Source organism: Apodemus sylvaticus, chromosome 4 (assembly GCF_947179515.1).
Source record: "Apodemus sylvaticus chromosome 4, mApoSyl1.1, whole genome shotgun sequence".
NCBI classification, from domain to species: Eukaryota; Metazoa; Chordata; class Mammalia; order Rodentia; family Muridae; genus Apodemus; species Apodemus sylvaticus.
In genome coordinates, this window is record NC_067475.1 from 60,623,179 (window position 1) to 60,646,986 (window position 23,808).

Consider the following 23,808-nt stretch of genomic DNA (forward strand, 5'->3'; position numbering starts at 1 on the left):
ATGGACACCCCAAGGGAAGAAGCAGAAGAAGCAGAAAAACCACCACCTTTTGGTATTGGTATTGGAGTAATTTGGTATTTGGTACTGGAGTAATACTGGCTTCCTAGAACAAGGTTTGGCAATGCCTTCCCTTACTATGACATGGGACAGTATGAAGAATATTAGTGCCCTTTGTTGTGATCATAAAAAGAGAAAGAGGCGGGAGAATAAGTTCTGTGGAGGTGTGGAGAAAGGGGACAACTCAGCGGGCCCAGGATGAGGCCTCCCTTCCCCTGAGAGACCAGACACACGCAGGTATAGTATAGAGTTTATTCAGGGTATGGGAGGGCAGTTAATGGGATAGTGGAGGCAGAGAAAGGCAGAGAGAGGGAGAAAGTAGAGAAATGGAGTCCAGCCATGACCACATGGAAAGAGGTGGGTGAGGGGAGGAGAGCCCAAGAGGCAAGAGAGAAGCTGACAGTGAGAGAATAAGAGATGCAAGAGAGGTAAGGGGGGCGGGGGGGGGGGGGCTGAGCAGCCCCTTTTATAGTAGGCCAGGCCTACCTGTCTTATGCCACGTAAAGGTGGAAAGGAGCACAGCTGGCTGTTGCCAGTAACGGTAACTGTAGGGTGGAGCTTAGACAGAATCCTAACACCCTTCTTCTCAACACTTGGTAGAATTCAGCAATGAATCTGATCCTCAGGTTTGCTTCGGTAAGGATTTTTCCCATTACTGTTTCAGTCTCATGGACTGTTATGATCTATTTAGGTCAGCAGTTCTCAACCTGTGGGTCTGTGCGTCACAATCCTTTGGGGAGGTGGAACAACCCTTTCACATGGTCAAATATCAGATATCCTGCATATCAGATATTACACTACATTTTATAACCGTGGTCGGGCAGTGGTGGCAGACCCCTTTAGTCCCAGCACTTGAAGAAAGAGGCAGACAGATAGATCTCTGTGAGTTTGAGGCCAGATTGAAGTACAAAAGTGAGTTCTAGGGCTACACAGAGAAACCCTGCCTCAAAAAAACAAAACAAATAGTAAAAGAAAAGATAGGGGGAAAAGTTCATAACTAGCAAAATTACAGTTACAAAGTATGGTTGGGGGGTCACCCCAGGGAACTGTGTTAAAGAGCTGAGGTTAGGAAGGTTGGGAGCTGCTTTAGGCTGTTCATACCCCCTTGATTTAAGGTTGGCAGGTCACGTTTGGATACAAATGTATCGTCTTCTGGGTTTCCCGTGTTTGAGAACCCGAGTATCCAAAGACCCCTAGTGATGCTGAGGATGTAACAAGCAGCCCACAGCCTCCTTTGGTCCTTTTCTCTCATTCACTGTTCTGTCTCAGCCTGTAATTCTGGATGGCCTGGGATGTGCTGTTTAAACCAGCCTGGCCTGAAACTTTAAAGAGCTGCATACCTTTGTCTTCTGACTGTAGGAATTAAAGGCATGTGCCACCATGACCAGCTTTTTTCTTTTTATACAATATTTATTTATTTATTTTTATTCATATATTGTATGGTTTCATGTGCCACAGTAAGTGTGTACAAGTCAAAGGACAATTTGCAGGAGTCAGCTCTTTCCTTCCACCATTTCACCATACGGTCCCAAGCTTTGAACTCTGGAAGTCAGGCTTTGCAGCAAGCCCCTTTACCTACTGAGCCATTTCACTGGCCCACCCTGCTTTCATCTCAAATTTTACTAATTTATGCATTCCCTAGCTTTTTATGGTTAGTTCAGCCTAGGTTTGTCAATCTTGTTTATTCTTATTTATTTTTTTAAAGATTTATTTATGTTATGTATATATGCTCTTTTCAGACACACCAGAAGAGGGCATCAGGTCCCATTACAGGTGGTTGTGAGACACCATGTGGTTGCTGGGAATTGAATTCAGGACCCCTGGAAGAGCAGTCAGCGCTCTTAATCACTGAGCCATCTCTCCAGCCCTTTATTTTTATTTTTAAAGAACAAACTGATTAATTTTATATACATTGTTCTTTCAAAATCTGCTCATTAACTTCTATGTATACTATAGTTTTTATTTCTTTCCATCGTCTTCTTTTGAGTTTGGATTGTGTGTGTGTGTGTGTGTGTGTGTGTGTGTGTAAGCTGGAGGGAGGACAATTTTGCAAGTCAATTCTCTCCTACCTTGTGGGTTCAAGTGTAGGGATCACAGAAAGGAAGTCAGGCTTGGCCGGAAGCTCCTCTACCCACTGTGATGGTTTGAATAAGAATGGCCGCCAAAGGTTCATGTATTTGAATGCTTAGTCACCGGGGTGGGGGGTGGAGGGTGGGGGTGGGGGGTGGGGTGGATTGGAGGATGTGTGTCTCCTGGAGTGGGCCGTTCAGGCTTTTAAAATCCTTGCCAGCCAGCGTCCTTCCGTTCCCTCTCTTCCCTCCCTCCTGTCATGCACCCTGTCATGCTCAATGCCCTATGGACTAAACCTCGACAGTGCAAGCAAGCCCCTAATTAAAAACTTTCTTTTTAGAAGAATTGTCTTGGTCATGGTTCATAGCATACAACAAAGACTATGACATCCACTGAGCCGGCTACCTTTCAGGTTTTTGGAGTTTTTTGCAGATGCATTCTCTCCATACAGCTGTAGATAGCCTGGAACTCCCAAAGTTCCACCTGCCTCTACCCCGTGAGTGCTGGGTGGGATTAAAGCCTGCTGTGTAAATTTCCTCAGAGATCAAAACACCCCGTCCTTCCAGAAACTCCCTCACCAGAGAGGTAAACAGCACTTAAAAAATAGCTTCAAGAGCTCCTGAAACTGACCGGACTCACTATGCCCCTCCCTGCCAGAGTAAATAACAAAAACAGAGAGTCCCTCCCAGACTTGGCAGCTGCCAGGGAGACTCAGACTACATGAGCTGCCTGGAAGAGACTCGAACCGACTGTGGCGCCTGGAAAGAACTTTCTCCAAAGTGCTGAGCTGCTGTAGGCTGTACAGTGTGCTCCAGGTTCCCAGCTCTGTGAGTTGTCATCATGCTGGGGAGGGCAGCTGTAAGAAACACCAAAAAAATTCGCTGGTCTCCAAGCTGGACTCCGGCAGGATCCGCGCCTGGTCTGTCCCGGGCTCCCCAGATGTTTTGTTGCTTCACCCCAGGAAGGTTAGGCACAGAACAAAGCTGTGGCCCACAAGCCCAGCTCCCCTTTTTGAGATTTTTTTTTTTAAAACTTATTTCTATTTTATTGTTTTGTATATATGGTTTTTCTTGATGCCTGCAAAGGCCGGAAGAGGACATTAGATTTCCTGGAACTGAATTACAGACTATTGTGAGCTGCCATTTTGTGCCAGGACCTGAATCAGGGTCTTCTGGGAGAGGTCAATACTCTCCCCTTCAGTGTTTCTATTGAGTCTTTGCTCTTAGAATTCCCTTAGCTGTGCTCTGAAGATTCTAGTTATGTTTTAAATTACATTTGATTTCAGGCATTTTTAAAATTTCTTTTCTGGGTCGGGCGGTGGTGGCACACGCCTGTAATCCCAGCACTCTGGGAGGCAGAGGCAGGCGGATTTTTGAGTTTGAGGCCAGCCTGGTCTACAGAGTGAGTTCCAGGACAGCCAAGGCTATACAGAGAAACCCTGTCTCGAAGAAACCAAATCCAAAAAACCAAAAAGAAAAAATAAATGTCCTTTCTGGTTTCCTCAATGACACAGCAGACATTTAAAAGTATGTTGCTAGCCGGCATGGTGGGCACACATATTCAATCCCAGCACTCAGGAGGCGGAGGTGAGGCCAATTTGATCTATATAGCAGGTTTCAGGTCATTCACAGCTGCATAGAGAGATGGTGTCTCAAAACAAAACAAACAAAAACTGTTCTTGGGCTGGAGACATTGCTGACTATTTAAAAGTGCATTCCAGGGGGCTGGAGAGATGGCTCAGCCAGTAAAAGCACTGACTGTTCTTCCAAAGGTCCTGAGTTCAAGTCCCAGCACCCACATGGTGCCTCACAACCATCTGTCATGGGATCTGATGCCTCTTTTGGTATCTGAAGAGAGCTACAGTGTACTTACATGTCATAAATAAATAAAATTTTTAAAAAAGTACATTCCTCTGTGGGGCACATGAATAAAACTAAAAAGTAAATATATTTTCAACCCTAATGCACTTGAGTAAGGTCCAGAGTTTTGCTTCCTAGTGATTCCTACGTTTATTGAACTATGATCAGATCTACTCAAGAAATGGTTTTTGATTCTTTTGAATGTGGTAAGAACTTATTTGTGGCCTAGAATATGATGTGTTTTAGAGAATATTCCATGGACTGCTGAGAAGAACATGTATCATCTGTCTATTGGATGAATTATTCTGTATATATGTTAAGTATATTTAATTCATGGTATCATTTAACAATCTCTCTCTCACTGTCTTGGGGTTTTTGTTTGTTTATTTTTGTTTTTTTGTTTTTTAATAAGACAAGTTTTTCTGTATAGCCCTGGCTCTCCTGGAACTTGCTTTATAAACTAGGCTGGCCATGAACTCACAGAGATGTCCCTACTTCTTTCTAGGATTAAAGGAATGTGCTACTATAACTGACTCATTTAACTCTTTTTTTTTTTTTTTTTTTTTTTAAGGTTCTGAAGTTTATGAAGTTTTAATGGTGGGACTGAGGTACCAAACTCATCTATCCCAACTGTATCAGGATCTGTCTGGCATTTTGTGCCTATTGCTATCTGTTCTTTAAAACCAAGAGCCCCCAGGACTGGCTAGATGGCTCAGCAGTTGGACACCTGATAGACTGTTGCTCTTGCAAAGACTGGAGTTCTGTTCCCAGCAGCCACAGTGGGCGGTTTCAGCTGCCTGTGATTCCAGCTCTCCTGAACAGATGCGCTGAGCCCTTTCTGTTTATCATGGCTCCTTCTTAGGCTGGGTCACTTGGTTATGTTCCAGAGAACAGGGACACTGTGCTCATACTCTTTTTTAAACTTTTTGATGTTTGAATATAGCATTTTGTCAACATTGTCTTTCATCTCTGCTACTCTCTTTTCAAGTCAAGTCAGTTGATGATATTTCCCACTGTGTTTTTTATATTTGATTCATTGACTTTTTAATTTCCTACATTTCCATTTGGGTTTTTAAAAAAAAACCTCAATTACCTTGCTTTCTTTCATATTGCCAACTTTTTCATATGAAATACTTCTGTTGAAAACAATGTGTAGGCAGCATATATAGATATGTTTTATATATATATGTGTGATATAAATATATGATGTGTGTGTGTGTGTATATGTGTGTGTTTGTAGACTGACTTTGAACTCACAGTGCCAACAAGACACCCTTTAACTTTCAGTCTTCTCCTTCATCCTCCTTAGTAGCTGGGATTATAGCAGCAGTTAGTTATCAACCTGTGGGAGATGGCCCCTTTGGGGTTGCCTATTAGATACCCCAAATATCAGATAGTCATAACAGTAGCCAAATTACAGTTATGAAATAACAATGAAATAATTTTATAGTTGGGGATCACCACAACATGAGGAACTGTATTAAAGGGCCACAGCCTTAGGAAGGTTGAGAGCCACTGGACAGGCTTGTGCCACCAGGAACAGCGATTGGCTTGTTTTCTGTCTCTGTTTCTTCCGAACACCTTTCCTTTCTCCTGCTGGTTTGCTTTCATTGTCCCCACAGTGAAGACTTTTCTTGAATGAGCATGAGGCCTGTTGTATTTGAAGAATGAGGCGCTCGGAAGCCAATCAGTGTGGTGTGAGCCTCACATCCTGGCCTGGCCAGGAAACCTGAGCCCAGAGAGAGGCCTGCTCTTTGCTCCACTTCCTGAGTGATTCTCAACTCGTGGAATGCTCCGACTGATAAGAGTGTCTGTTTACCTGGGGGCCTCGAGCTGGGCCTGATAGTCTGCGCTAACAATGCACTTTGTAGTGGACACTTTGAGCCCGCAGTATCAGCTCGTGTTCAGGAGGGCCTGGGACATCAGCCGCACCCTCTGTGTCTCTCTGATCAAGCCCCAGTGAGAAAAATATTAAATACCAGGGTTCAGGTGAGTTCCCTGCCTGGAAGCAAGCCACCTGCTGTGCGAGATACCATAGCAGCTGGACAGAGCTGCATACAGACTCTTCCATTGTGGGAGGACAAATAGATGCTCCTTACTTAAAACAGTTGTGGACGATGTTGCAAGTGCCTCTCTTCTTGGTTATTTAATCTGCAGCCTTTGTTTTTTTTTAATAAGTTAGTATACATAACCTGAATCTAACTGCTTTCAATGGGTGCTGTGAGTGCTAGCAGGTAGGATATCAGTTATCAGATTACACGATTATTAGCTTTCTCAGGTATTGCTTGCCCAAGATGACTGCTATTATGTCCTTGGGTAGCTTCTAGAGACGCCCACTTACCTGGGAACCAGCAACCACACAAAAGAGCTTAGAAGAGGTTTCCCCTTGTTGAATCTTCACATAAGTTTGCAGTCCTGGCACTGGGCGGTGGTGGTGCACACCTGTAATCCCAGCACTCTGGGAGGCAGAGGCAGGTGGATTTCTGAGTTCAAGGCCAGCCTGGTTTACAGAGCGAGTTCCAGGACAGCCAGGGCTACACAGAGAAACCCTGTCTCGAAAAAACCAAATCCAAGATTACAGTCCTGGAAGGAAATTTGACCTAAATCTCATGAGAAATCACGAGCCACTGAGGTGCCCATCTTTTAGCCTTGCCTACAGTAATGAAGTGTTCTTTCAAGACCCTATAGTTTTATTTAATTACATTTTTAAAAGATGTATTTATTTTGTTTATATGAGTATACTGTAGCTGACTTCAGACACACCAGAAGAGGGTATTACAGGTGCTTTTCAGCTCTCATGTGGTTGCTAGGAATTGAACTCAGGACCTCTGGAAGGCTGGTCAGTGTCCTTAGCCACTGAGCCATCATCTCACTAGCCCATAATTACATTTTTTTAATTTTTAGGTGTACGTGTGAGCACCATGGTGGGTGTGTGGAGATTGTTAGAAAACAATTTTCTAGAATTGGTTCTCAACTTTCTAGAATTGGTTTTCTCCTTTCACCATGTTAGGTTCTAAGGATCCAACTCAGGTCACTGGGCTTGGTGGCAAGTGCCTTTACCCACTGAGCCAAAGTTTCCACACTGCTCATGGCAGTTTGTTTATGTCCTGGCTCTGATATAAGGTGATCTGGAGACCTACATATCAAGTGTAAGTGGTTGACACACAATCTGAGGACATTAAAAGGGGCCATTCAAATTATCTTTTCCACTGGGTATGGTGGTGTATACTTGGGACCTCAGCAGTCCTGAGGCTGAGGCAAAAGGGTTGCCATGAGTTCCGGGGCTGCCTGTGCTGTGTACTCTTCCGGTTTTTCAAAAGAAGTCTTTTGGGGCATCATTTGAATACCACAGATCGGCCTCATAAAGCAGGATCTTGCTTCTGGAGCCGTTAGTCAGCAGCCTGTGGTACTCATTCTTCTGCAGAAATGTAGACACCAAAGTTCTACTGTCCTTGGTTTGTTTTGTTTGTTTGTTGTTTTTTTGTTTTTTAAACTGGGAGACATTTCTTTTCAAAGTCTTCTGTCAGGTAAATAATAGGGAACAGATGGGACTGTGAAATATGTATTTGAAATACAAATATGTATTTGAACTCATAGGGTTTCTTTCTTTCTTTCTTTTTCTTTCTTTTTTTTCTTTTTTTCTTTTTTTCTTTTTTTTCTTTTTTTTCTTTTTTTTTTTTTTGCCAGTCTCATGTATTCCAGGCTGGTCTCAAACTCAACCTTGGCTTCTGATGCACCTCCCCACCCCTCCTGAGTGTGCACCACCACGCTTGGTATATGCAGTGCTGGGTATCCATTCTCCCAAGTGAACTACAATCTCCATTCCTGCTATCCTTGTTTGGAAATTGTTTAAATTACATTTATTCATTTATTGTCGGGGGAGTCAGTTGATGTGCACCATATCACGCATATGGAGGTCAGAGAACAGTTTAGGGGAGTCAGTTCCACTTGTGTGGGTTCTAGGAATCAAACTCAGGTAAATACTGTACCTCTATCTTGGTGGCCCTCAATCACTTTTCTTTTAAATGTAGAACTAAACAGTGTCCCAGAGAACAAATACCTAGATGCCTGAGTTCAAGGCCTAAAGCGAAAGAAAGAAGCCTGTGGCCTTCATTGGTTTCTGCATTGACATGTATATATCTCCTACACATATGTATATACTTTAAAATAAAAATATTAACGTCAATAAGAAAACAAAGATAACCCTCTACCAAAATAAAAAAGAGAGGCAGGGGAGTGTAGAAATGGCTGACACAGATATGAAGTACCATTTAATATTCTTGGCAATGCAAATGAAGAGTTACAGCACCTCTATGAGATAAAGATGGTTGATTTAATATTCAGATAATAGAATACTGTCCTTCTAAGAAAATAGCCTGGATAGCAAGGTCCTGAAGAAAGACAGTGAGGTAGTGTGGCCATTTCTTCTGCCTTCCGACTCTGCATCCCTCGAAGAACTTCCAGCATGGCATCTTGGGCCAGAGTATCCGGAAGTTCACCACCTCCATGGTCTGTCGCAGCCACTTTGAGGAGGGTCGGGGGAAGAACTTGCCATTATTACCTTCTGGTATGTCTGGACTGATGCCCTGAGCAGACCTTGGGCACAAACTCCTGCAGCCAGTCCCACATCACCCAGAGGAAGCTCCACTCCCAGGCACTCTAACATGGCCAGGATCCCAGGATCCCAGGATCCCAGGAGCTTGGTCACACAAGGATCTCAGGGTCCCAGAGGCAGCTTGACTATGAAGAGTTCTGATACAACCAGGATCACAGAAAGGACAGGCTCCAGTCGGATATAGCAATGACAGGTAGCACTAGAGATAACCAGATGGTGGGAGGCAAGTGTAAGAACATAAGCAACAGAAAACAAGGCTACTTGGCATCATCAGAACCCAACTCTCCCACCATAGCAAGTCCTGGATACACCATCACATCAGAAAAGTAAGATTAGGATCTAAAAATCACTTCTCATGATGATGATAGAAAACTTTAAGAAGGACATAAATAACTCCCTTAAAGAAATACAGAAGAACACAGGTAAACAGATTGAAGCCCTTAAAGAGGAAACACAAAAATCCCTTAAAGAATTACAGGAAAGCACAATCAAACAGGCAAAGGAAATAAACAAAACCATCCAGGATCTAAAAATGGAAATAGAAACAATAAAGAAATCACAAAGTGAGACAACCATGGAGCTAGAAAACCTAAGAAAGAGATCAGGAGTCACAGATGCAAGCATCACCAACAGAATACAAGAGATAGAAGAGAGAAACTCGGGTGCAGACGATACCATAGAAAACATTGACACAACAGTCAAAGAAAACGCAAACAGTTAAAAAAAAAAAAAAACTAAAGAAAGAGACTCCCATGAACATCCAAGAAGCCTACAGAACTTCAAATAGACTGGACCAGAAAAGAAATTCCTCCTGCTGCATAATAATCAAAACACCAAATGCACTAAACAAAGAAAGAATATTAAAAGCAGTAAGGGAAAAAGGTCAAGTAACATATAAAGGCAGGCCTATCATAATTACACCAGACTTGTCACCAGAAACTATGAAAGCTAGAAGATCCTGGGCAGATGTCATAAAGACCCTAAGAGAACTTAAATGCCTGCTCAGACCACTATACCCAGCAAAACTCTCAATTACCATAGATGGAGAAGCCAAGATATTCCATGACAAAACCAAATTTACACAATATCTTTTTACAAATCCAGCCCTACAAAGAATAATAGATAGAAAACACCAACACAAGGAGGGAAACTACACCCTCGAAAGAGCAAGAAATTAATCTTTCAATAAACCCACACAAACATAATTTTACCTCTAACAACAAAAATAACAGAAAGTAACAATCACTTTTCCTTAATATCTCAATATTAAAATTAATATTACCAACATATCCTAGTCAATTGAAATTCAAAAATATGAGGAATTAGAAATTTGTTGGCTGTTACCCAGTGGTCTCTAATTTGGTAATTGGAGAGATATGTCCAATATTGTACAATCCATATACACTTTCTGCTTGTTTGTATATGACCGTGCCTTGCTGTGTACCACATAATGGTCTTGAAATCATGCTTCTCTTCTCTCAGCCTCTCTATTAGTAGGATTGTTCATTTGATGTTTTGTTGGACATAACCCTGTGGCCATCAGTCTTATAGGGCCAGGCCCCTAGTGTTCTGCCTGGACTCCATCTCAACAGTCACCTGGCTACAGCCAGGTTTTCCCTGCCCCACAGTTACCTGGCAACAGCCAGGTGGCCTGGCCCACTATAAAAGGGGGCTTCTTGGACCCTCCTAGCTCTCTTACCCTTTCCTCTTGCCCTTTTCCCTTGTCTACACTTTCTCCCTTCTCTCTTGCCCCTGCCCTGCTCCCCCTCTCTCCCCATTCTTCTCCCTTTTTTCCACATGGTCATGGCCAACTCTCATCCCTCTATCTTTTCTTTCTTTCTCTATTTCTCTATCTCTTTTCCTTTTCCTACTTTTCTATAATAAAGCTTTAAAACCATGCACTGTCTCTTTTTATCTAAATCCACCATGTTGGAGAAATGGAACAGGCGTCATAGCATTCCCAGCCCACAGAAAGGACCAAGGACTTCCCTGCCTGGTCAGGCTTCCTCACAGGTACGTGGGCACTTGCCCTCCCTCTACGGGTACACAGGCCCCACTCATCTTCCCTACAATGTTTTTACACTATACTACGGTTTTCAGAACGTCTTACATATTTCAAAATTATTTATACAGTCAAAAGAAACATAGACCATGAATTTGGGAGGTGGCTTGTAAGAGAACAACAGAGTGAGACTGAACATTTTGCTTGATATTTATAATTATTGTATCAATTTTGAAGATGACCTTATAAGTTACTCTTTTTTTCTGAGATGAACGCTTTTCAAAACATCACAGCCAATGAACCAGAATCTTACCTTCACCTAATGTCTGTGCCACCCTCCAAGCAGAACTATTGTTCATTGAATGTTCATTCAGTTGAATGATGACTTCATAGATAGGCCATCTTAATACACACTCCATTTCTGAAATGAATGTAACCTGTTTCCTGTGGGCTGAGAATGATGATAATCACTCAAGTCAAATACTTTTGATTATAGCAGGAAATCTGTATCAAAATAATTGTGCCTACAATTTGTTCCTTGGTGCAGCAAGCTAAGGTGTCAACTCTTAGCTTAGCTACTATGGAGGTAAAATCCTTTGGTGATGTGAGGGACATTGAAGTACAGCTTATCACAATGAACTCCAGTGTCTAAAAATTGTCCTTATTTTGGGTTTGTACCACAGAAAGAGCCAAGATCTTAAGCTCTACTAAAAACAAAACAAACAAACAAAAAGACCTTATCTTTTCATGTTCATTTAATAACACATCCATCATTTTTATGATTGGTATAAAAATATATATTACTCAGCAACTTAAAACAATGAATTCATGAAATTTTTAGGCAAATGATTGGAACTGGAAAATATCATCCTAAGTGAGATAACCCAATCACAAAAGAATACACATGGAATGCAATCTTGATTAGTGGATATTAATTAGCCCAGAAGCCCTGAATACCCAAGGCACAATTAGCATAACAAATGACTCCCATGAAGAAGTAAGGAGACGGTCCTGATCCTGGAAAGGCTTGATCTAGCATTGTAGGAGAGTACCAGGACAGAGAAAAAGGAGGGCGGTGATTAGAGAATGGGTGGAGAGAAGAAGGCTTATGGGACATATGAGGAGGGGGGAACTGGGAAAGGAGAAATCATTTGGAATGTAAACAAAGAATATAGAAAAAATGAAAAAAATAAAAAAGTAAAAATATATATTATGTTGAATATAATAAAAAAAAAGATTTTACCGTTTTTAGTGGAAAACAAGCGGCAGTTCCTGGCTATGATGCCTGTGTACTTTAGATCTGTATCTGCGGATCCTTTCTGTATAGTAAGGCACCAACTACTTAAAAAATAAGGATATTTAATCCATCCCTTTAACAGAACGAAGAAATGTTAAGGGATATGGTCTGAAAATTGGATTAAACTCTTGAACTCTAATACTAGAAAAAAATTTAACTGAACTAATGACATAAATAATTTTTTTAAAAAAGAAAAGAAAAAATAGCCTGGCCTGGTGGTGCATCGCTGTAACCCTAGCACTCAGAAGGGAGAGGCAGAGGATCCAGAGCTTAAGCTGACTTGGGCTGTGCAGAGCAAGATCTTGCCTCTAAAGGGCCAATGGCCAGGCTGCTGGGACTCCTTATGACTGGGGCCCTTGAGCACAGACTCAGTCTTGTCTACCCAGGGCAAAAACTGTACAAGTATACATGCTGAAGATTGTTATCTTAATTGCATGTTTGCCGGGTTTTGTTAAGTGTTCTAAGTGGTTGACTGTAATGGAACTATTTCACCCAAGGGCTGTGTATAGATAGTCCTTTATCCTGGGGCTTCACTGGCTGCCTGGAATGCTGTTCTGCAGAAGGTCCTTCTAGACAACAGTAGGGAATAGGAGAAAGAGTTTTGCAGTCTGGGTTCTTGCTTTCTTTCCCCAAGCCTAGAGCATTGGTTCATTGGTTCGCATCAAGCCTGAGTTGAGGCAGATGCGGAAACACAGCAGGAAGGAGCCAATGAAAGGGCCTCTGGCCTGGCGCCATGAAGAACCCCCATCCATTCCCAACCCCACCTTTCCCTGCAACCGGACTGGGGTTGCCCGGGCTCCCTGAGAGGAAGGACAGACCCTGCAGTGCAGAGATCAAGCCCTAGGGCACCTTGGCTCTAGGACCCAGGCTCTGCCAGTAAAATCTGCCTCTTTCTGGCTAACTCAGGGCCTTGGCCTTCTTGATCAGCTTGTCTGTTCAGGATGAAGTGCCTGCCGATTTTCTCCCCTTCCCAGAAGGGCCAAGAAGCCCAGGGCCAGACATCCAAGCTGCGCCTTACCCACCTGTCCTGAGGACAGCACTAGCTCACACCCAATGCTCCTGAAGTGAAAGCTTCCAGAAACCAGAGTTCTACACACTCGCCCACAAGGCCAACCCGATGCAGTGCCTTAGCATCTCAGCTTCCTTCTTTCCCTCATTTTGACTGGAGCTCCTTTTCCCAGCTGGGACTCTGGACATTGTAGGGATGTGTAGACACTGTGGGTATTCAAAGACTCTGTGCGGATGTCCAGTTACTGTATATTTGCGATTGGAATTTTTTTTGAGACAGGGTTTCTTGGTATAATACTGCCTGTCTTAGAATTTGTTCTGTAGCCCAGGCTGCCCTCAGACTCAGCGATCTGCCTGCTTCTGCCTCCTGAATGCTGGAATTAAAGATGTGTACCACCACCTCCTTGCTGCAATTGGAAATATTAAAGATTTATCCAACTATCTGAAAAGATGGAGGGGGTATCTAAGAATACAGATAGATACATACATATAAAAGGCATGAATCTTGGAACACATTTCAAAATAAAACAAGAGAGATGGGGAATGATATTATATTTTAATTTTAAAAACAAAAACTTTAAAGGAAGGTAAGTGCCAGGTGGTGGTGCCACACACCTTTAATCCCAGCACTGAGGAGGCAGAGGCAGGCAGATCTCAGAGATCATGTCCAGCCCATGCTACAGAGTGAATTCCAGGACAGCCAGGACTACACAGAGAAACTATCTCAAGAAAACATAAAATAAAATAATAAAATAAAAAATAAGATAAGCTAGGATATTTAGATGACTTGTTTAGCATATATTAGGCCCCAGGTTCTATTCCTAGTCCTGTGACAATCAATCAGTCTCTTCCTCCTTCTGTGAAGACACATGAGACAAATACATGTGTGTCCCAAAGCAAAAGTAACAACACATACAGAGATTCTAAAACTACAAGCTTTTTAAAAAGCATGTGGCTATCATTAGAGTGAGAGTGGTGAAAATCGGTGTAGAGACAGTGATTAGGAAGGAAGGCTGGCAAGTCTGCATTTCCTGCCTTGGATAATGCACTCTAAAATTATTGATTCTTATGTAATTTATATTTTATGTATTTTCTTATATGCCTGCTGTATTTAATAATTAAGAGATTTGCCAGGCAGTGATGGCGCATGCCTTTAATCCTGGCACTTGGGAGGCAGAGGCAGGCGTTTTTCTTAGTTCGAGGGCAGACTGGCCTACAGAGTGAGTTCCAGGACAGCCAGGGCTACACAGACACAGAGAAACCCTGTCTTGAAAAAACCAAAAGCCAAAAACCAAAAACCAAAAACCAAAAACCAAAATAAAATTAAGAGGTTTATTTCTGTATGTTAACCTTCGATAGACAGACAGACAGACAGACAGACGGATAGGTAATAACCGACAGATAAGTGTACTGCCTGGGATTGAACTGAGAGACTTGCCCACGCGAGGCATGCTTCCTACCACTGAGTCGCACCCCTAGCCCTAGTGACACTTTCTCCTCTCTTGTGTTTTCTTGGGTTGAGACTGAGTTTCATGTGGCTTCAAAATCACAATGTAGCTAAGGCTGCTTTGACTTCCGGATCCTCCTGCTTCATCTCCTCAAAGTTGAGGTTACAGGCATACACCACCATGCCCTGCTCCTTCTGGCACTTCTAAAAGAGATACTATCACTCTAGTACAAAAGGATCCTGTCTCTAGTAGCTATATTTTTAAGTTATGGCAGCAATATGGAACAAAAATGTCTCCTTGATATGCAATCAACGTGCACATTCATGTACCATTTGATGAATGGATGGAAGTTTAGCATGCAGAGCTTTTCAGCATATGGTAATTGTATAAGATGAAAGCCTCTGTTAAGACATCTCAAATGAATGCTTCACTATGTAACTTATTTTGCATGCACATATATGTGGTCACATGCATGTCTCTGTATGTGGAGACCACAGGCCAACTAGTGAAGTTGCTGCTCCCTGTTCTCCTTGTGATTCATGGGAACTAAACCTGAGTCTTCAGGCTGACAGCAGGGTGTCTCCCAGGCCTGGTCTCATTATGACACTTTCAAACAAAAAGTGCTTTGAACATAGGCAGCCTCGTGCCCTCTCCTACTACCCATAAGTCCCCTCTCTACTTCACTTATTTTTCTTTTTTGTTTTGTTTTATTGTTTGTTTGTTTGTTTGTTTGTTTGTTTTTTGAGACAGGGTTTCTCTGTATAGCCATGGCTGTCCTGGAACTCTCTCTGTAGGCCAGGCTGGCCTTGAACTCAGAAAGCCACCTGCCTCTGCCTCTGCCTCCTAGAGTGCTGGGATTACAGGCGTGTGCCGCCACCTCCGGCTCACTTACTTTTCTAAATACCTGGTAAGACAGGAACAACTGTCTATTCATCCCACTTCGGGAACTCACAATGGAGCAGAGTACAGAGAACACTCAACTCCAACCTGGTGAACCAATGAGTGTTATGGGGGTTCCTTACAGGAGGGTGGGTGAGGAGTACTTTACAGGAGCAGAAATAACTCACAGACTGGTGCATTGCCAAAGCCGACCACAGCACGAGTGACAGCTCATGAAAGCTGGAATCCTGGATCTCACTGCACACCCTGCTCAACGGGTTGGAGAATGTTCTCTCTAGGCAGCTGAGATGGTCTGAGCCTCTTCTAGACGACATAGCTTCTGTGAGAATGTCTCTCAGTAGGTCTTACTGTTTATATATGATTGGGAAGAGAGGGGCAGTGAAGCTACTCAGTTTCAAGGACTTCCTGAAACTGTGGGATTGTTTATGGAAGCTTAAGGATCTTCCGCAGGACTGAATATTTCACCTCCCCTTGAACATCCTGTTGCTTTGCCTTCCTGTAAACATCCTGTATCTTAACCAGCTCCCATGTATATGCATACGTACACACACATATATGTGTGTATGTATGTATGTGTGTGTATATATATGCATACACACATATATATGTATACATACACACACATATATTGCCAAGGAGATGCCTTAGTGGATAAAGATGTTCTTTGCCAAGCCTAAAAACCTGATTCCAATCTTTTGAGAAGCATAAAAAAGTTCCTACAAGTTGTCCTTTGGCTATACACACATGTACATACACATATATAAATTTCTTAAAGATAATCGTGAAGTAAATAATGCACTCTATGCATACCATTGTATCATCTATTGATGACAGAAACCTTACTGTAGAGACAAAAAACAAAAGCCAAACTCCCCACTCTAACCTGACTGCTCAGAGCCTGGTTGGGTGCCTTGTGATGGCTTAGGCAAACAGCTGGGGCTTAACTCCCAATGACCTCTGCTCCTGCATTAGTTACCTTTCTTTGCTGTGATAGAAAACCACAAGCACGGCAACTTTTTTTTTCCTTTTGGGTTTTTCTAGACGGGGCTTCTCTGTGTAGTCCTCAGTGTCCTAGAACTGTAGGAAGGAGTTTGTTCTTAAAGTCTGTAATGGCAGGGCCATATAGGAAGCAGGTGGCAGGCATGGTGGCAAGAACTGGAAGCTGAGAGGTCACATCTCAAACCTCAAGCCCAAAGGAGAGAGTGAGCTGGAAACAGCACAAGGTAATCAATGTCAAAGCCAGACCAAATCAGTGACAGACTTCTTCCAATAAGGCTGCACACCACCCAAATGTCCCCATGCAGTGCCACTGACTGGGAACCAAGTATTCAGACTTAAGACTATGGGGGACATCATTCAACCACCACAGCACCTTACCCCAAATGGCCAGTCTCAGGACGAACAAGTTGGATCAGAGAATATTTGACTGCCGGGCAGTGGTGGCACATGTCTTTAATTCTAGCGCCCAGGAGGCAGAGGCAGGAAGATCTCTGAGTTCGAGGCCAGCTTGGTCTACAGACTGAGTTCTAGGACAACCAGGACTACACAGAGAAACCCTGTTTGGGTTGCGGGGTAAGGGAAGAAAAACTTGACCTAAGAATATAATAAGCAGTTTGTCTATGTACATAAAGATGAACGACTCCTCATGAGTGGTCCATGAGCTAAGACAAAGTCTCTTCTTCCAGCTGATACAAAAGGAACCGTTCCCTCTCGCGGCTGTCATTCTCTTTTCTGGAAGCTCTTCCACTGCCTTTCTATGTACTGTGTATATTTATATTAAAACTTATATATCTCACACATGAGGGCTGGCAGCCATAGCCCATATCGGCAGGTCACCCTGGGGATGGGGGTGGGGGCTAACTCTTCTCCCGGCACCGAAGAGATCAAGAAGACTCTACACAGCGTGGGCATCAAGGCAGATAATAACCAGCTCAACAAGGTCATTAGTTAGGTGAATAGAAAAAAGGGAGGCTATCATTGGCCAGGGTGTTGGCAAGCTCGCCAGTGTGCCGCTGGTGGGGCTGGGACTCCCTGTGCTGCCCCTGGCTCTGCAGTTCTGCAGCTGCGTCTGGTCCACTGCGGCAGAGAAGGAGTGTGAGGAATGAGATGATGATGTGGATTTGCTTGTTTGATTAAATTCCTGTCCCCACCCCCCACAGATAAAGCCTTTTCATGTATCTTGGCTAAAAGAAAAATCTATCTCTTTAACTGCACTCCTTGGGCACTTACCAAACATGAGAAACATGCGAGGCCATAGTGCCTGCTTGCCACGACTGGCTGCTTTACAAATGAGTCCCATATCTTCTTTGCTTTGTAAGTTGAAAATATAATTATGCGTTTCTACACATTTTATAAATTCAATTTATGTAGATTTTAAAACATTGTATGTTTCTGTGGAAACTGTATAAATACCCAGAATTTCACTCCGGTAAATTTGCAAAGCTTGTGTATACTTTAATTCCAAGATGCTTAGTTTTTAAGTGAGAGAAAATATTGTGTATTTTGTGGTTTGCTTCCATGGCATAATATAAACTCTCTTGGCAACAAGCGTTAATAATAAAATGTTCTAACAAACCCTGACATACTAGAATTTCTCCTGGGTAATAGTGACAGGAAAGGTTGATCATGTAGCCATATTGGCAGGACTCTAAGGAGACCCGAGTGCCTTGTTAGCTACAAGTCTTGAGACTATAATGGGTCTCAAGAAACTGGCAATCACAGGCAGGGGAAAGAAAGAAGATGAAACCTGGTGCTGGACAGTGGAGGAGCTGCCTCCCAGGAAGAGATTTCTGACACCCTGTGGTGGGTGTTAGCATTCCTTCTAGGTTCTGCCCCACAGTTACCTGGCAACAGGCTCCTGGCCGACCTCTCCCTCTCCCTCTCCCTCCCCCTCTCCCTGTCCCTCTCCCCTTCCCCCTCTGCTTTCCCCTCCCCTTTCCCCCTTCCCCTTTCCTCCTCCCCCTTCCCCCTCCCCCTTTCCCCTCCTTCTCTCCCTCTCCCTCTCTCTCCCTCCCTTTTTCCTCCTCCCTCTCTTCCTCTTTCCTTCTCCTCCCTCTCCCTCTCCTCTCTCCCCCTCTCCCCCTCTTCCCCCTCTCTCTCATCCTTCTCGCCCCTCCCCTCTCCCCCTCTCCCTCTCCCCCTCCCTCTCTTCCCCTCCCTCTCTTCCTTGCCTCCCTCCTTCTCCCCCTCTCTCCTCCTTTTCCCCTTCCCCTCCCCTCCCCCTCCCCTCCCCCTCCCCTGCTCCTTCCCCTCCCTCTCCTCCGCTTTCCCTCTCCCCTTCCCCTCCCCCCTCCCCCCACTCTTCCCCCTCTCTCCCCTTCCTTCTCCTCCTCTTTCCCTCTCCCTCTCTTCCCCTCCCTTTCCTCCTCTTTCCCTCTCCTCCCTCTCCCTCTCCCTCTCCTCACTCTCCCTCTCTTCCTCTCCCTTTCCCTCCCTCTCTTCCTCTCCTCCCTCTCCCCCTCTCTCTCTCCTCCTTCTCACCCTCTCTCTGTCTCCCTTCCCCCTCCATCTCCCCCTCTCCCTTCCCCCCCCCTGCCTTTCTCTGTCTCTACCTCCTCTTCCCATGCCCTAAATAAACTCTCTTCTGTACTATATCTGTCATATGGCTGGTACCTCAAGGGAAGGGATGCCTCAGCATGGACCCACAGAGGCACCCCCTTCTACCTCACCATGCTGAGCTTCTCCCAAACATATCCTGGCTCTTTCTTTTTTATAAAACAGGAAAGTGGGTGGGCATATGCCTTGACCAGCCTGCTTAATTGTGCATATCTCTTCCCCTTGAATTAACCCAAACCTGCTCTCAGTGTCAGGAACCTAAAAATAGAGTGGGCATTCAAATGAACATCTCTCTCTATTCTTCTTCCCAATGTGACCCCACTGAATCAACCTCCTTTCTGGGATTTTCACTTTCACACATCTCTGCAACCATCCCATTGAGGAAGGAAGCCCGTGTCTAGCTTGTGAGGACTGCCAGGGCCGGGAGTTCTGACACTAACACCACAATTGACATTAGCCAGTAACTAAACATCTGTTAAAGCCTCTGCAGGTACAGCTCTGGAAGGAGGCTGAATATAGAATCTTTCAGGAAAGTTGTTTTATGTGCATGGATGTTTTGCCTGTATGCATGTCTTTCTGTTCAACACGTGTATACTCGGTGCTTGTGGAGACTATAAGGAGGTGTCAGGGTATCAGACCCCCTGAAACTGGAGTTACAGATGGTTCTGAGCGGCCATGAAGTTCTAGGAATTGAACCCAGGTCTTCTGGCTCGTGCTCTTAACTGTTGATATCTCTCCAACCCCTTTTTCATTGTTTCCTTTTGAGCCGGGGCCTCACCCTGTAAACTCTGGCTTGGAACTTGATATGTAGACCAGGCTAACCTCAAACTCAGAGACCAACCTGACTTTGCCCCTCAAGTGCTGGAATTAAAGGCATGCTCTACTACCCCTGGCTTAAATATAGGGCCTTAATAAGTATTGTAAGATAGAGATGATGTCATGGACACATCAACTAATTATATGAAGAAGTGATAGAGATTCCAAATTAAATAAACTACTGACCTCCTTGAGACAAAGAGAATAACATTTTTTTCTTTCTTTTTTCTTTTCTTTTTTTTGTTTTTTGTTTTTTTTTTGTTTGTTTGTTTTTTTGAGACAGGGTTTCTCTGTGTAATCCTAGCTGTGCTGGAACTCACTCTGTAGACCAGGCTGGCCTCGAACTAAGAAATCCGCCTGCCTCTGCCTCCCAGAGTGCTGGGATTACAGGCGTGTGCCACAACTGCCCATTGAAAATAACATTTTAAAAAGCTTTGGGTGTACCAGGTAAAGATACACACCTTTAGTCCCAGAACTCAGGAGGCAAAGGCAGGAAGATTTCTGTGAGTTTGAGGCCAGCCTGATTTTCAGAGCAAGTTCTAGTACAGATAGGGCTACATAGAGAAACCCTGTCTCAAAAAACAAAACAAACAAAAAACAAACATAAATGAAGATTGAATTAGAAGCGTGGTCTTCATATTATCATCTTATTTTGAGGAAAAGCCTCAATATATAGATCAGGTTGTTCTTGAACTTGCTATTCTTTTGCCTCAGTGTCCTGACTTCTGGGGTAAGAAATCATGCTTATTATTAAAAGTCTCCAGTGTTGGGCTGGGGTGGTAGTGCAGTGCCAGGGAGACGTTAGTGATCCCCCAAACATAGACAGGAGCCAATCTGATGCAACTCACAGCTAGATCCCCCCCCCCCAACGCACCACCACCACGCAGGACTGTTTTGGTGGTGGGAGAGCCCTGAATGTCTATCAGGGCAAGGCTTTATAGTAAGCAGCAACCAGATGTAGGTGTGCAAGCATCTAATTGAAAAGCTACTGTGGCCTTTAACATAATTGGCTGGTGCTGGGAGTCATATCATAAACTTAATTTCTGCTCTCCTCTGCATTGGTGGTTGTTAGGCAAGAGGTGGGCTTGTAACCTGGGGGTACAGGTTTGTTGGGGGAATAACTTGGAGATTCTGGTCTTGTTGAGGGTGTAACCTGGAGACACTGGTCTTGTTGGGGATTAGCCTAGAGACTGGAGCTAGGCTTGGGTTTTGTTGGGGAGAAACTTGGAAACTAATGCTAGGTACCAGCCTGTTAGTTTACCTGAGTTCAAACTTAGGTCAAGTTCTCTAAATTGGAGTCTGAACTTAAAAGATTTGGCCTCTCAATAGCTCAGGTATTAGAGTGTTTGCCTTGTGTGAATGGACATGCCTTCGGTTCTGTCATCAGCCACACGTGGCACATGCCTATAACCCAGCAGTCCAAGGTCATCCTCTGTTACCCAGAGAGTTTGGACCTGGCCCAGGATAGAGAACCGATCTCGAAGTAACAAACAATTGAACTCTCTGATGCTTGAAATGCTTCTAGGAGGACTGAGATGAAAACTGGAGTGTCCCATAAAATCTGCCACTTGGAAAAAACCATCAGAACAGAAGTCGGTTAGATCATTTGACTTTAAATCTGGGGACAGAAGCTGGGGCCTTGCAAATACTAAGTGTGATACTGAGTGATATCTCCAGCCCTAATACTAATACTCTTAATTTTCATTTTGGAGACAGTCTCTTTCGTATTGTTAGGTAGCTAGCAAGCAGTAACAGTTCTGGATGCTATTAAGGAATGACCCTTCTCTCATGGTCAGCTTTGAACCCCATCCCCTATTTCACTATTAGTACTACTATGATGACTAATCTTGGTTGTCGACTTGACTACATCTGGCGTCAACTAAAAGTCAAGCAGAGAGACACATCTGGAAGGGGTTTCTCTTGGCTAGATTATTTGAGGTGGAAGACCTACCCTCAGTCTGGACCACAACCACACCAGTGGCAGCCCATATAAAAGGACCTGGGAAAGGAAAGTTTTTGCTTTTTGTTTGCTTGCCTTTGCTCTTGATAGATGCTATCCTGTTGCTGAAGCATCCTCGTGCTGGTATTAGAACCAATTTCAGAATTCCAGGGGAGACTGAACAGCAGCAGCTCTACAGGATTCCCAGGAGCTGCGGCACCAGATTAGGACTGCCCAGACATCCAGGCTTAAGGAATGAACTACTGGATTCTTACCCATTCCCACTGTAGGCAATCATTGTTGGACTACTTGGACCACAGGCTGTAAAAACACTTTAATAAATCTTCTTTAAACAGATATTCAGTCACTTCTGTTCCTTTAGAGAACCCTGACTAACACAACCAGAGTGGAAGGATCAATTTCACCTCTCTTTAAAGACTTAAAATAGGGCCTGGCTGGGTGGTGGCCCATGCCTTTAATCCCACACTCCAGAGATCAAGGCAAGTGTTTCAGGACAGCCAGGTCTATGAGTCGCTGTCTCAAAAATACACACCTAGTCAGACATGTTGGTACATGATACATGCCTTTAGTCCCAACACTTGGAATGCAGAGACATACAGATCTCTCTGAATTTTAGACCAGCCTGATCTACATAGTTTCAGAACAGCCTAAATTTCATAGACTTTGTCTTAAAAACTAAATAAGCAAGCTAATTAATTAATTAATTAATTAGGGTCTGGAGAGATGGCTCAGCAGTTAAGAGCTCATGGCTCTTGCAGAGGACCTGAATATTCCCAGCACCCACGTCAAGTTGCTCCCAGACTCTTGTAAATCCAACTGCAGTGGATTCAACATCCTCTTCTGGCCTCTTGTTACCTCCGTGCACACATGAACATGCGTAGATAACATACTTTTTAAAATATGAAAAGATGAAGCTGGCTGGGCTTTGTTCAGCTCAGTAAGGAAAAGCTGCTTCCTCTTGGTCAGATGTTTTCCTCTGGGTTCTACCTCTGACTACTGTCTCCTTTCAGAGTTAGTCCAGCCAACCCTGTGGATCCCCTAGCCTGGAGACCGCCCCCCTCCAGAAAACTGATTCACCTAAAGACATGCTGAGGAAATGGTAGTAATAATTATCTCCTTATTTATAATGCTTGTGTCTCCCAGAAGCCCCTCCCTGATGCAGTTGTTTGTAGAACTTGACTACTAAGCCCACCCCAGGCTTTTGTTTGCTTTGGGGGAGAGGCCCGTGCTTGGCATGGTGCCATGTGGATGTCAGAGGACAGTTGGGGGAGCTGCTTCTCTCCTACATGTGGGTTCCAGGGAACAAACTCGAGTCACCAGGCTCAATGGCAAGTGTCTTTACTACCTTTACCCATTGGGCCATTTCGCTGGCTCATGAATTCATTTTAAAATTCTTTCACTAATGAAATTAAGAACCCACAAAAGGAAGTCCTGATTTCCCCAGTATCTGTAACTCTCTGGGGCTGCATAAAAAAACATCTATTCACCCCACAAAGAGAAAACACACAGAGACAAAAGAAAGGATTCCATCCAAGTCCAGCCCCGTGAATGTGAATCAGTTTACTGGGGTTACTTACAGGAGGCTGGGTGACTCACAGTCAGATGCTCTGCCAAGAAGCTCCATTCCCAGCATCCTTCCACGTCCATATGCCATAGCACTCCCAAGTATATTCCATATGCCACAGGAGTGTGTGCCAGGAAGACAGGGGTGGGGGCTAGAGTCTCAGGTGAGGGGCTCAGCAAGAACTGAGTCTCATTGCTACAACCCTAGACTGAGCTATTGGCATGCATATGTAGATAGATATATAGATATGGATATGGATATAGATATAGATATAGATATAGATATAGATATAGATATAGATATAGATATAGATATAGAGATCCCTAGCTGTCCTGAAACTCACTCTGTAGATCAGGCTGGGCTTGAACTCAGATATATGTCTGCCTCTGTCTCTGTCTCCTGTGTCCTGGAATTTAAGTTGTGAGCCACTACCACCACTGACCAACACTATTGGCCATATTATGTTGATATATATATATATATATATATATATATATATATATATATATGCAAAGTTATTGTAAAAGAAAATAATCTAAAAATAATAAAATAATTTTAAGTTTTTTAAGTTCGCTGATAGAAATGCAAAGAGTCTGTATTGATAAGATAACCCAAACTAAGCTGGTAGGAAGAAAAAGGAGGTGTAAAGGTGGCTTC

The 23,808-nt window shown here is 43.7% G+C and overlaps 1 protein-coding gene across 1 annotated transcript; it reads left to right on the top strand.

The window, feature by feature from the left end:
* LOC127683588 (cytochrome c oxidase subunit 7C, mitochondrial-like) lies at positions 1 to 11,956 on the top strand. The gene is made up of 3 exons (XM_052180920.1): positions 1 to 81; positions 8,442 to 8,553; positions 11,856 to 11,956. Exons 1-3 carry the CDS (start codon positions 1 to 3, stop codon positions 11,954 to 11,956), a joined length of 294 nt encoding a protein of 97 aa, XP_052036880.1.
* The last annotated feature ends 11,852 nt before the right edge of the window (positions 11,957 to 23,808 follow it).

Bases quoted from the DNA above. Each gene is read 5' to 3' on its own strand.
- LOC127683588 (XM_052180920.1), top strand. From the start codon at position 1: ATGGACACCCCAAGGGAAGAAGCAGAAGAAGCAGAAAAACCACCACCT. The intron at 82-8,441 runs GTACTGGAGTAA...CATCCCTCGAAG, and splicing joins TTGGAGTAATTTGGTATTTG to AACTTCCAGCATGGCATCTT. The intron at 8,554-11,855 runs GTATGTCTGGAC...TACCGTTTTTAG, and splicing joins CTTGCCATTATTACCTTCTG to TGGAAAACAAGCGGCAGTTC.